At 43.3% G+C, this 13,399-nt stretch overlaps 1 protein-coding gene across 1 annotated transcript; it reads right to left on the bottom strand.

Annotated features, from left to right (window-relative positions):
- Positions 1–4,670: 4,670 nt before the first annotated feature.
- LOC147897414 (serine/threonine protein phosphatase 2A 57 kDa regulatory subunit B' beta isoform-like) lies at positions 4,671–12,216 on the bottom strand. Its single transcript, XM_087379973.1, has 2 exons — positions 10,621–12,216; positions 4,671–5,965 (listed from the first exon to the last, which is right to left on the bottom strand). The coding sequence occupies exons 1-2, from the start codon at positions 11,893–11,895 to the stop codon at positions 5,633–5,635; spliced, it is 1,608 nt and encodes a 535-aa protein (XP_087236099.1). The 5' UTR covers positions 11,896–12,216; the 3' UTR covers positions 4,671–5,632.
- Between the last annotated feature and the right edge of the window lie 1,183 nt (positions 12,217–13,399).

Here is a 13,399-nt window from a genome sequence, read left to right as displayed (position 1 = left end):
ACTTCGTTCGAACATCTTCTTCATTGATTTTCTACCTGAAGCTTTGCAAGAATGCTTCATACATTGCATACCCATTGGGAAATATCCAATTGAAACCTAATTAGACCACCTTTAATAATTTCCTATCAAGGTACATGGAAAATAATCCATGTACTCCTTGTTTGTTGTGGCACGATTGATGTGACAAACTTGCAAGAAACTTTGCAAGTGACTATATGGATCTTCATCATCAATGCCTTTGAAATTTTAAAATTTTGCCTTAATGTTGGTGCTGGACTTAGACTTTTCCACTTCATAGCCTTATTAGGTAGGTTTTCCACTTGAAAGGATCAAGTCACTAGACATCCACCTATTATATCTATGTTCATGCGTATGAGGTTGCTACTGACTATCCTGCATTCGGTTGGTACTATCTTCAGACCTTAAAGGTACAGCTTGGTGTACATCTATAAATCAAGTAGGATTTGTGTCCACTGTGAGAGGAAATTGGACAAATTGCCTTAGCTTCTCGACCTTCACCTCAAGTCTTTGGTGGCATCTCTCTCCATTTGAAGCACGCCACTCTTCTTGTCGATTGGTTCTTTAACCATTTGTTGTAGCTAGTTTTCTTCCTTCATATCTTTCTCGACACATCTAAAATGATATCCGAATATTGTCAAAGAAATTCTCTTCTCTGAGTTGGTCTTCTCGTTTATTTTGATTTTCCACAAAGGAAACGGCCATTTGCTTGGAATCCAAGCTCTCTGTAGATGAATGCTCAGACTCCACGTGCCATGACGGACCTTCATCCATCAATCTTTAGCCTAATACAAGTGTTTTTTGCTTCTGACTTTGCATAGTGAGAACAACCTCTTTCAAGTGTTGAACTCCCATTTTGAGACCACTCCAGTTCTCATGGTAGGATCCAACCAATTCCTTTGAGTCAAGAACTCTTTGCACATGGTTGTGTATCTTCTTCTTCTTTCCAAATGTGTGTCAACCATTGACTAAGGTAGAAAGTATTCGAGTAGCAGTCTGAATACTTTGTGTATCCCACATGCTGATCTTCAAGAACATCACCAAACTATGCCACTCATCTCAAGTCACTTGGAGAAATTCCCTATAGTAGCCGCAACTGTTTCACTTTGTCACCGGTTAACATGAACCTCACTGACCTCAACAGTGAGCTTGCTAAATCAGTTCTCTAAATCTTCTAAATTGACAACTCATCAACTCACAATAACAATTGACCCTTCCCTAGCAAGATTTCCAAAATGTTGATGGTTTGGTTCCCTCACCCGTGGGCTAACTTAGAAAAGGTGTGCGGTCATTGTTGTTCTCGTTGAAGATTCCCTCTTGGAGCTCAAATGATAGAATAGAAGACAACATTAACACTCAAAGTTTGGGGTTAGCTATTGTAGGAGAGTCATATGGTGATGGGAGAAGACCAAGTTCCACACATGTAAAGAAAGAATACTAAGTGCATTCCATTAACAAAGACAAGTATATGGACAAATAGAATCAACTTGTATTGATCTTTGTATAACCAAGCCAACTTGGCTTACAATGAGCACTCAGTCACTCCCTATCCTAGCAAGCTCAGGTTAGAGGAAGAGAGCTTGACATACTGCTCGTTAGGGGTTAGCTAGGCAGCTATAACTAGCTCTAGTCTATAGTCCATCTTTGAAAGTAGTGGATAGTACAAAATAGCTAGTTCACGAGCATTACATACACACACTATCATGTAATCGCTTGAAATATTGTTAACACATTTGAGCCCACCACACAATCCATAGTCCACATAGCCCACCTTGAATGCATTGGATAGTAATAAGAAACCAACTAATTCACTTCATAGTAAATATTACTAGCACTTCTAGAAAACCATGTAGTCTATACTTCACATAGTTCACCCTTTGAATGCAATGGCTACTACTAATAAATATCCAATTAATGAGCATCACATACATGGAAAACATGACAAACTTCATGTCTTGTTTATATAACTTCCATAGAAGTGTTAGTATAAAGATGAATCAAATTCAAGTATCAACAGATCATAGTAATCATTACCATACCCCTTATAATATAATACTTTTCAAAATATCAAATCTAATGTCAAGTCTGGCCTAGTATTGCAAATACTTGATGGCCCTAGAAGGGAGATCATGAAGGACCCAATGGCTCGCGAGGTTGTGGTGGTATGAGATCATAGATAGAATGCTAGCGGCTATCTATGTGTGCGGTCTAGCATGGCCTCCTAGTTGTGGCTCTGCATCTAACAAGAGCCATGAGAACTCTTGTAGGTCGCCTAGGTTTGCCCCAAGCCTATACATGCAAGGGATGTCTCCAAGCATGATCTATGCATCCTCCCTCAAACAAGTGTGTTGTGTCGTTGGCTCTAGATCTCTACCTTGTTGACTACCCATGGAATAGTTATCTCTGTGACCTAGTCTCTGTAATCTGAGTAAGTGCTCTCAATGCCTAAATGCTTCATGGATGAAGGCGGGTCAGCATCTCTGATCTAGATAAGAAAGGAATTGAGAGAGAAGTTCGAAGCTAATTCTAACGAGACACAATAGTAGCACTAGGCACCTAAAGATGAAACGATTCTCTGACTTGATTTCTTGTAGATCACACAAGGCACAAATCCGCCTCTCTTTAGGTACTCCCTCAGCTCGTCCACTCTCAATGTAGAGTCAATGTGATGAAACTTGAAACTGCCCAATAGAGATCCTCAATGAATGGGGGAGACGAATCTGAGTATATCTCGGAGGATCACTAAAGCCCTCATCGAAAATGTGCGAACAATGATCTCTTTAGAAGTTGAGCTTCACTGGGAGCTCACTCGATGTCAACTAGGTCCTGAATGGTGTAGCTGTAGAAGGTCTTGCGAATGACTTGGTCAACCTCATCAGGAGAAATGGCCCATTAATGTTATACTGGAATGGAGGTAATCTATCCATGTGGAGCCCCAATCTCTCAAACCACCTGTATGTGTATGCATAATGGTTATAAAAGAGGATAGTTCTAGCCATAATTGTCTACGTTGCCTTGAAGGATAAAGTGATGACCTGGGATGCCACATCAAGCTGCAACGAAGATTACCCAAACTCAGCCTGAATGATAGGATAAAAAGCACATACAAGTAAGATTACCTTATCACATAACCATAGTAAGTATTGCTAGCAATTCTAAAAAACAAAATAGTTTATGGTACGTCAATGTCACAAATACAAAAAGTACATTAGCAAAGAATTTCCAACCTAAGAAAAGTACATTGATTGATTTGTCAAAAGTGAGACCTATTCAAAATTTTGAATTGAAGGGACCCTATGAAAATTCTCTCCAGTTTACTCTCAAAAAGAGAGAGTAAAGCCTTTGTGAATAGGCATCAATAAACAATACTCATGAACTAATTATTCATGGACCTTGTTTGAGGGGGTTTTCATGTCTTTTGCAAAGCATATAAAATGATTTCAAATGTGTGTACATTTCGACTTGGTGTGTTCAATGCAATATGGTGTGTCCTCTCTGTATGCATTTATGCCTTCGGCAATGGAGATGATATTCAAGATCTTGTATTGTAGTCATAGAACTTTGCATGCCTTTTTTAGGTCTTGCAACTCAAAATCAACTCCTAGAACTTCACTCATACCTATGCACGATCCACTTTCATTGTAGGTGCTAATGTCCCTAACAACACCAAAGGACGCTTTCATTGTAGGTGCTAATGTCCCTAACGACACCAAAGGACGTTACTTATTTCGATTCATATATATTCTAAGATTTTTAACACCTACAATTCTTTTGTTTCTTGTTGTAGCTTATGTGTTGACAATGCAAGTCAGAGCCTCAATATCATATAATTGATTCGGGAAAAAAAAAACTCATTAGCTCATGCGAGAAGAGTTGAATAATAAATTGAAGTTGATTAAGGTATTCACATCCATTGGAAGTTGAAGGTTTAGAAAAGAGTTGTATGTCTCAAAAAACAAAGAGCGTTAAAAGAGTTTTTTGCATGCATTTAGTTGTGACTTCTATCTTTGATCTTTTGTCCAATATTTGACCACATCTTGGCTTGTCTTAAATCTTCAACCATCATCTTCGAACTTCAATCTTGCCTTTGATCTTTATCTCATATTGGTCTTTGATGTGTGTGACATTGCACACATAAGAGGATACTCCTCTACATTGCTTTTTATGAAAATCAAAAAGATTACAAGCCTACAAAAAGCTCGCTCTAAAGTAGAATCCTTAAATCACGTCCCCATGATACTAGTTACACTATAGACCATCTCTCTAGATTTAGTCTCTCTCTAACTTCATAATACACTTGGTGTTGAAATCCAAAGTCTTAATGTATAATCGTCCTCCATCAAATGGTTGGACTACAAAGTTCTCATTCCTTTTCCGATGAGAGCCCATAATGAGGACATTCTCCCATCTCTCTCTAGACCATGGTTTTGCAATGTTGTCCGGATCTTGTCGAGAGTGTTTTGGTTAGTATCTATTCTATCGTATATACCAGCCATGCTCTAACTTACCTAGCTTCATTTGCAAGACCAAGCAAATAGAATTTGGTGTAAAGTTGCACACCAACTGCTGAATTGATTGATGCACTCAGCAAAAACATGCAATAACAGCTGATCAGCCATCAAAACTGTGATAGAATTCTATCAAAGCTCCCTCTTGTTAAAGATAAAGATGATCAGTTGCCATCTCCATTCATAATTTACAGTTTGATCTTCAGAGAAACAGCCAGGAAGGTGATGTCTTGGATTGATGAAAAATCACAACATCGGTAAACTGACCAGAGATTCGCTACCACAATTTTACAAGCCTCCAGTAGGATTGAAATTTTGTGCACTCAATTTCCATTGAACTGAGCGAACTATTGGAATTCTTCAAACCAGGTAAAAGAGCACATATGGCTCACCTAGCAATACAAATATTTCAAATGAGAACTGATGCAATACTCACAGTCTCTTGACAACAACAATGTTGCCATAGGGAAAAAGTTCAGAGCTATTTGTATATGTACTATATCAAAGTTCATTGGGCCTCTGTATCCATATGACAGAAGCAAGGAAACCTGCAAGCAAGAAGACTCGGCGGCAGGATTTTGAAGGCCATGGAATGCATGGCAACCAACACTGGTACAAAAGCTACAAGACCTCCTTGACAGAAAATATACAGCAGCCTTGCTACTTTTTGGCCAACAGCTACTTCTCCATGCAAGAAGGCCAAGAGAATCTACATAAATGACTAAAACAGATAAGGCACCAAAAGGAAAGAAGAATTGTGGGGGAGGGCTTCAGCTGCCAACACTGAAATCGAGATGGTTTCCAAGCCTCAGTGGTCTTTCTAGCCTGGCCCACCCAGCAACAAGCACTCCCATTTCCTTGAAGCCAGACACGACTACCAAAAATTGTAAACCATGAAAGGCCCCACCGGATCATGGATTCTAAAACAAGACCCTGTAACCTATAACCAAGCCAACAAAGCTTTCATGGGAACCACGCCAGCTGTCTTTCCTGGGCAATTGCATTGCTACCTCTTGGTCTGGAGAGAGAACCAGCCCAAACCTCCCCTTCGGATCATGCCACAAAGCCACACGCACCAACATCCCTCAATTCCAAGTCAATGCTTGTCAGTGTTGAACAACGACTGCTTCATTTGACATGCCTTTGGAAGAGGCCACTACTTCCAGCCGCTGCCAGGTAAGTTCTCGCCTCTCTTGCACCACCTTTGCCTTTGCCTCCTCTTCTTCAAACTTACGCTTGCACTCATGGAAAAGCTCTTGATCCATTTCCAAAAACATTTTCCTTGCATTTAAAGTCAGGCTATGGACAGCCTGATTCCAATGAGTTCTTGTGTTCTTCTCTAAGGCTGAAAAGATGAGTGGTAAGATGACTGCTCGATTTAGTGTCACAAGATTTACAATGTGATCATTGTTCCACAAAAATAGAGCACGCTCTGCAACCTGTCGAAAACAACCATATCGGTAAATGATACAAGCTACCTAAATTTGAAACAAAGCACAGCTCATATAAGATGAAAAACTCATCAATAATAAATGCCAATAAAAAAAGTGTGAAATACAAGACCAGCACATTTAAATTTAAAAAAGAGTATATATTCACCAAATCTGTACGCTCCCAACGAGTACAGTAGGTAGACAAGGAAAGCACTATCAGACACATACATGACACAAATAAAGAGCAATGCAATTATTGCAGCTGCATTTACATGTGCCTCACTGACCCTGAACTAGCATACACAGTCCATGAAAGATGAAAAGGCAACTGTTTCTGACCTTAAAGTTTCAATTTTGGGAATACTGACTCTATTCACTTACTCACCGCTTCAGAAAGCCATGTTGAATTCCACAAACTAAACATGAACAGCATCAGTGTTATTTTCACCTTAACACACATGCTTCTACCACACCCATCTTCCGTGCCCCATACTGTGTCAGGACTTCCTAATCCAACCACAATCGCAGGCTGTAGATTAATATGCATCAGAACTAGGCTGCTTTCTCATGAATATCACATGGACTGATCCATATTGCTCCTCAAAGTCCAACATCTTCCTGTGCACAAGGCTGTGGTACAAGGCAAAGGAGGGGATCTCCTGCTGGCTGCGACCTCTCAGTTGGGTCAACTGCCCCATGCCTAGCAGTGCCACCTTGTCTTGGAGAAAATGCAGTGCGTTTAGAGGGAGATAACAATATGGTATGACACGTTTCATTTGCCAGGTGGATTGTCATACTGTGTCAGGACTTCCTAATCCAACCACAATCGCAGGCTGTAGATTAATATGCATCAGAACTAGGCTGCTTTCTCATGAATATCACATGGACTGATCCATATTGCTCCTCAAAGTCCAACATCTTCCTGTGCACAAGGCTGTGGTACAAGGCAAAGGAGGGGATCTCCTGCTGGCTGCGACCTCTCAGTTGGGTCAACTGCCCCATGCCTAGCAGTGCCACCTTGTCTTGGAGAAAATGCAGTGCGTTTAGAGGGAGATAACAATATGGTATGACACGTTTCATTTGCCAGGTGGATTGTCATCTAAAGGGAAGCAAGACAGCAGGAACAAATGAATTGTGTGGCCACAAACTCTCCTGCAGTGAGAAAATCATGCAAATTTGAAGGAGTTGGCAGTGGTCTCCCCTAGTAACTTCAGGGACTTCTGCCAATGGCAGCCATAAGCACAAGATGTAGCATCAACCCTCATTAGTCTGGATGACCGAAGAACCACACTCAAGAATCTCAGGCTCCCTTGAAGAAGAACAACATTTCACCCTAATAACATGGTACAAAGGTGTGCCCATGCTGGTTGCTCTTTGTATCAACCTACTCTTTCTTGCAGGCTTTCTCCCAATGGCCCAATACTGGCTGTTATGAAGTGCTTCTAGAACCTTGTGCATCTTTGCAACCATTGGCTGGTCCATTTTCCTGCGTTGGAAAGGCATGAGGGATGATCTACCTCTCCAAAACTTGTTGATAGCCTGAGCTACTGTGCCTACTTTTCACTTTGGTTTTGAGGCAAACATGTGCAAATCGTTATTTCAAGTTCAGTTCTGGAGCAATAAACCATTCAACTTTGTGAGCTTGGGAACCGGAGTTTTACTCATCAGTTTGAAGGTGGTTATATATTTTCCGACGTTGGTAGTTAAATTGTTGAGAGCAAGAGGACTAAAAATGTGTCTGTCATTCTCTCTCTGATGGATGCCAACTGGTCAACAATGCCCCGAGCCTCTTGAGCTGGCATGGACTCTCCATCATGAAAATTACACCTAAATTTGGTTTCTGAGGGACAGCACGGTGGCTTTGTTTTTGAGCTTGTATTTCTTCTTCAAAATTTCCTGATCATCTCTCGCTGATTTCCACTCTAGATATGTACAGCCACATTATTTTTCAGAGAAAGTTTTGGTGCCCACGTGACACGCACAGGGAGCACTGGGTACAGAGGGTCCTTTGTTCTTTTGTTGCGGACCTTTCCAACGAAAGGACGGGTTGAAACAAACCATTAGGGCATGGTGCCTGGAACACTCCAGGTTGTTCACTCATTATGAGGGGGACAACTGGAAGACCGTGGCGTCTGGATTGCTCGAGTTTGAAGGCGGGAATGTGATTGAAGGTGGTGGTGTCATCTAGTGCTCCCATGGATGGACCTGTGTACCAAGATGATTTGCTTGTGCAGGACCAGAGCTGGAGTAGGAGCCACTGGCTGAAAAGAAACAAACCATATTCGACACCGGATTGTGCCAGAGGGTTTCGTCATGAGAGCTGCTGAGGCAACATCATCGACGTGTCAGCATTGGGCCGAGATGTGCCAGTGAGAGGGGGTGTTAGGAGAGGTCACCTCCCCATTTGTAAGTCCCCAAATGAGGAGAGCATGGGGGAGGGAGACCTAGGGCAAGATCTGCCCAGAAAAGAGACAAAGGTGGAGAGGGGGCTGCCACATGGGCAGCACACAGGATGCCATGTGGGCAGCAACCCAAGGCACATACCTAGAGGTACAAAAGTGACCTGGAGCAAGGTTTCTGGGCTGAATGGATCTGCAGCAGACCAGGAGGCGCAATGCAGACAAGGAAGGCAGGGGCTGCAGTGGGCAGCACCCTGCCCTTATATAGGAGCCCAAGATAAAGGGCTGGTGGGGGCGAGATTTCCTAAAGATTGAGTCGGCCAGAAGGCCTGCTCCAGTCGGCCATTTCAAGAGGCCCTTGGGGCCTATATATAGAGGCATGTGGGCCTCATAACATCAATCACTTGTAGCAGCAGTTTTGCAGGAAGCCCTCCCTTGGACTTACACACAGGAGGAGAAGAAGGCTGACATAGGGCTGCAGATGAGCTCAAGGGGCTGCCCACCTAGGCTGGCTTCCGGACAGCAAGGTGGAAAGGATATGGACGAAGAGTCTACACACGCTTAAGGTAGAGCATGCAGGCTCAGAGTTCTAGAGATATCCGGCAAACAGTAGACGTACCTTGTGGTAAGATCAAAGGACCACGCTCTGGTGGGACTTTGGATCTCTCTCTTTTGTATTGTGTCCATAGCTTTGGACGGAAATATATTCTTTTGGTGGTTTATTTATCTGGCTGGATCATTGTCTATTTACTAGTCTGCACAGCTATTTGAAGCATATAAGTTAAGAAGTTTGTGATTCCACCCCACCACACACTGTGTGAGCTACTGGGCTATTCTATCAGTCTTCCGCTGCGCGTACCCTCTGTTGGTCGATTTCTAACACCACACACTGTGTGAGCTCCTGGGCTATTCTATCAGTCTTCCACTGTACGTACCCTCTGTTGGTCAATTTCTAACAATCACTTGGAGCCATTCAAAAGATCTAGATGGTCTCTTGTGTGGAGACTTACGTCAAGCTAGTCCTACAAAAGACTCATGGATTTTCTGCACTCCGATGACTACAGCAATGCTAGCACCTTTTGGAGAAGCAACGTGCTATACTATGAGCTCAAAATGTTGATGCTCCAATCGACCACAACTTCATTGACATTCTAAACAGGATCTGAGTTGGAACACATACAACCAAAGACATTTCCATGAACAATTCAGGACATTTGCATGCTCTGCCAGAAAAATAGAATGTAGCGCACCAATACTAGACCATTCCCGCCAAGAACAAGCATAATCTTAAATTCTTCAACTTATTGTATAAAACTCCACACATACTTCGTGCACTAGATACAAGGCAAAAAATGTGCAGCAAATCCAAATGTATACCAAATGATCCAAAAAATACCAGAGGACTACACACGGAGCTTTACCTCAAGCCCCCGACATGATCATCAAGATTTGCTTTGGCAATCTAGACATTGCAGATGGCCTCGTGAACAGCAAGGATGGCACTTTCAAAGACTCTAACATGACCACGAAACCCTACGTTATTTGGATTGAGTTCAGCAAAAATAAAACAGGGCCATAGACACGATTCCAAAACGCATTCCTCTACAAACTGGATATTTCGTCTTGGACTCCAATCCTCCAAATAACACATGAATTTCAAATAGATAAAAACTACCTTAACACTATCCCTTGACACCAGCTTAGTGAATTATCATTTTTTCGGGAAAAAAAAAAACAGGAAGGGAGAGAGGGGGATGGGGAGAGAGAGGGGAGAAGGACATCTACAGTCCATAGAACGCACTGATTAAATCACCATCAACAATCAAGTAGATTCTACCGTAGTTGACTTCGATGTACATATGGAACTAAATAATACACACAGAGATTCAATTGTAGCTGAAAACTCAAAGTTGAAACTAATTACTGGTTGAGATTGTAGAGCATACTAAAGCAACTCTGTATAATCTACAGGGCTGTGGACCATGGGAGTGACTACAGCTTGGAAGAGAAGGATGTGCAGAGGGGGCTTTTTGGGCTGCAGGAAGGGATAGAAACCAGCTTTGACGAGGGAAGAGGTGGCAAGTACACATGAACAAGTGCTTACACAGGGACCACCTAAAACCCAAACCAAGGTAACAACCTGAGGCCCTATGTTAGGATTATAAGCCTTCCAATACTTTTTAGAAAGACACTAGGAGAAGGTTCATAAGAAACCAAAAAGCACATACAATCCTTAGCAACCAAATATTTTCTCAGCCTCACCTGGAAATGTGAGCTGTTAAGGCAACGTCCAATCTGCCTGAAAAGAGGAACCATGCATCGTTGAAATTCTGCAGGCTGTGTGGCTTCCAGAACTTCTTCCAGTTCTCCTAAAAACAAAACCTCCTTGTGACTGTTTGTAATCGGCCAGTATTTCAGCAAACCCCTGATTACAGTGTCTGCTAGCTTCAAGTCTTTTTCAACGAACTGAGTTATGCAATAAGAAAGCTGTCGGTGATAAATAGAAACAGACTTTGGTTTGTGGAGCGGGATCAAAGCACGCACGAGGAAGAGCTTGTGTTCTTCCTTCAGTGGCAAAGCAAAACCATTTATAATGCTTCCCAAAATCTCTAACAGTTCTGCAATCCCATTATGTCTCTCTGTCTCAAAGATGAAACGATAGAATATGTTATTGATTGCTTTACGAATAAATGGACGATGCACCATGAACTTGCCATATATCCGGTGAAGGATTGTCTTCAAATAGTCTCTCTCTCTAGAATCCTCTGAATCAAAAAGGTCCAGAAGTTTGAGCACAAAAGAATGGTCGATGTACCGTTTTGCCAACTTCGCATCGGTCTCTGTCGACATTATGAATCGCACAAAGAACTCATATACAACCTGCAAGTGAGACCATGCTGGGTCCAGAGTGGGTTCTTCCTCCTCTGGATCAAAGCTATCAACACCTGTGTTCTCATGGACAGACGGCGGTAGAGAGCGAAACAGATTTGTGGCTACCATTTTAGTAATTTCTTCCATGGCCACTTCGGAAGTTTTTCCGCTTCCAGAACAAATGAAGTCCACAAGTTCGAGTAGCGTCTGCCGCTTGATGTCCTTCTCCTTCGCATTCTTTGTGGCATCAGTAAAATCAAATACGACACAGCACAGATTCAGCTTCCTGATGAAGAGATTTTGCCTTTCAGAGCTCGGCACGTCTCTGAACAGGGGCAGGGGCTCGTAGCTAAAATTGAAAGCGCCATTGCCCTGAGGAACGAGACCATTAGCAATGCGTCCAGCCGGGGCAGCAGCTGCGCCAACGGGCTGGGAGACGCTTCTCCCGCCAGATCCTGTGGAAATTCCCCCTCTAGAAGCAGGTGCCGACTGAGATGCAATCCCTTTGGTGCTATTGGAAACGTTGCTCAGAGGTCCGTTTCCGGGGGCAGCGGCAGCAGCTGGGGGCTGAGCTCCGGCCGAAGAAGGGACAGAAGAAGCCGCATCATTGCCATCAGATTTGGACGGCTTATTGCGAGGAAGTCTACCGAGAATTTGTTTAATCATACCTGGACGTCTGGCTATGGAAGCAAGCGTCTCAGGATGGATAGGAGGAAGAAATCGAGAAGCTCATCCAGGGGGGGAATTTTCTGCAAGAGGAGAGAGCAGAGATCTGAGAGGGAGATGATCGATGCGAGGGAAGGGGAGAAAATCAGGGAAGAAGCTCCATAGCTAGGAGAGAGGAGAGCTTGCATGCAGCAGAGGAGATTTGGCTATGGCTATGGAGAAGAAAAAGAAGGTTTGGCTATGGCTATGCTATGGCTATCTCTATGGCTATGGAGAAGAAGAAGAGATGAAGAAGAGATTCAAAAGAATTGCCATTATAGCTCCCTGCCAATCTCACTTCTCATCATTAGCAGCAATCACTTCATCCATCCAGCTCTAGTGGTGATGTGGGTTCTCGCGCGACAAACCCACCTCAGCTGCCTGCTTGCCTGCCTGCGTTCGATTCCTCCTATGGTGGTGATCTGGGTGCTCGCCCGACAATGCACCTGAGTTGCCTGCCTGTGTTCGATTCCTCAGCAACACTTCTACCTGTCTGCATATATGCCTACCTGTTGTTACTGCTCCTTGAGTGTTTCCTCGTTCGATCCCCCCTAGGAACACCCCGTCTCATTCCCTCTGCCTGCCTGTTGCTTGAACCTCGCGGATTGGGTGTTTCCCCATTCAATTCCCCCTCAAGAACACCCCTCCTACTTGTCTGTGGACGCCACGGGCACTTCTGCCCATCTATTGTTGCTAATGTGCTTGCTTGAGCCTCAATAGATTTGGTGTTTGCCCACTTGAGCTACCTTCCCCCATTCAATTCCCTTAACAACACCCAAGCTATATATCTTCATAGTGCGCCACGAGCACCTCTGCCTCCTGTCTATCTACTACTTGAACCTCAGCACCTTTGGCGGATTGGGTGTTGCCCATTATCCACATTCGATTCCCTCGAGATCACTCCTGCCCACAAGCGGTTGTGCCCCTGCCGTGTGTGTGTGTGGGTGGTGTGAAAAAAGAACTCTTACACATTCATCATCATCCATCATCCATTCTTCATCTTGCATCTCCTCCCACTCATCTCTCCTGTACACTACATACATCAGGTCGCAGCACATAGTTCTCCATGCGTGCTTGCACAAAAAGTCAACTCGCAAAACAGAACAAAATTTATTCAGCCACCTTTCATGACTGGTCATACCCTCATCACCTCTCCCATGTTTGAAGATAAAATCTCATGAGCTTGCGTCACTTTCAATGTCAACTCTTTTAACAAAGTAGAATGTTGGGCTGTTTTGCATGAGGCAATTTTGCGATCACCATTACAGCCTCCCCAAGGGCCTTAACATATCGAAAACTATTCGGGAGGCCTATTCCTCAAAATAAACGTGAGTGCCAGGGGACTCCCCTTCCTCAAATGGTTTTTGCTTGCTATCTTCATGTTTAGGAAGGGGCAACATTTTGCCAGTATAGAAGCATGCAACAAATGGCGCCTCAACTCTTCGCTTGCAACTACCCAACGACT

This window comes from Dipteris shenzhenensis, chromosome 10 (assembly GCF_047967505.1).
Source record: "Dipteris shenzhenensis isolate YYH24624 ecotype China chromosome 10, Dip_SZ_1.0, whole genome shotgun sequence".
NCBI classification, from domain to species: domain Eukaryota; kingdom Viridiplantae; phylum Streptophyta; class Polypodiopsida; order Gleicheniales; family Dipteridaceae; genus Dipteris; species Dipteris shenzhenensis.
The sequence above is the reverse complement of the archived record's forward strand: the minus strand, read 5'-3'. Positions and strand labels throughout refer to the sequence as shown.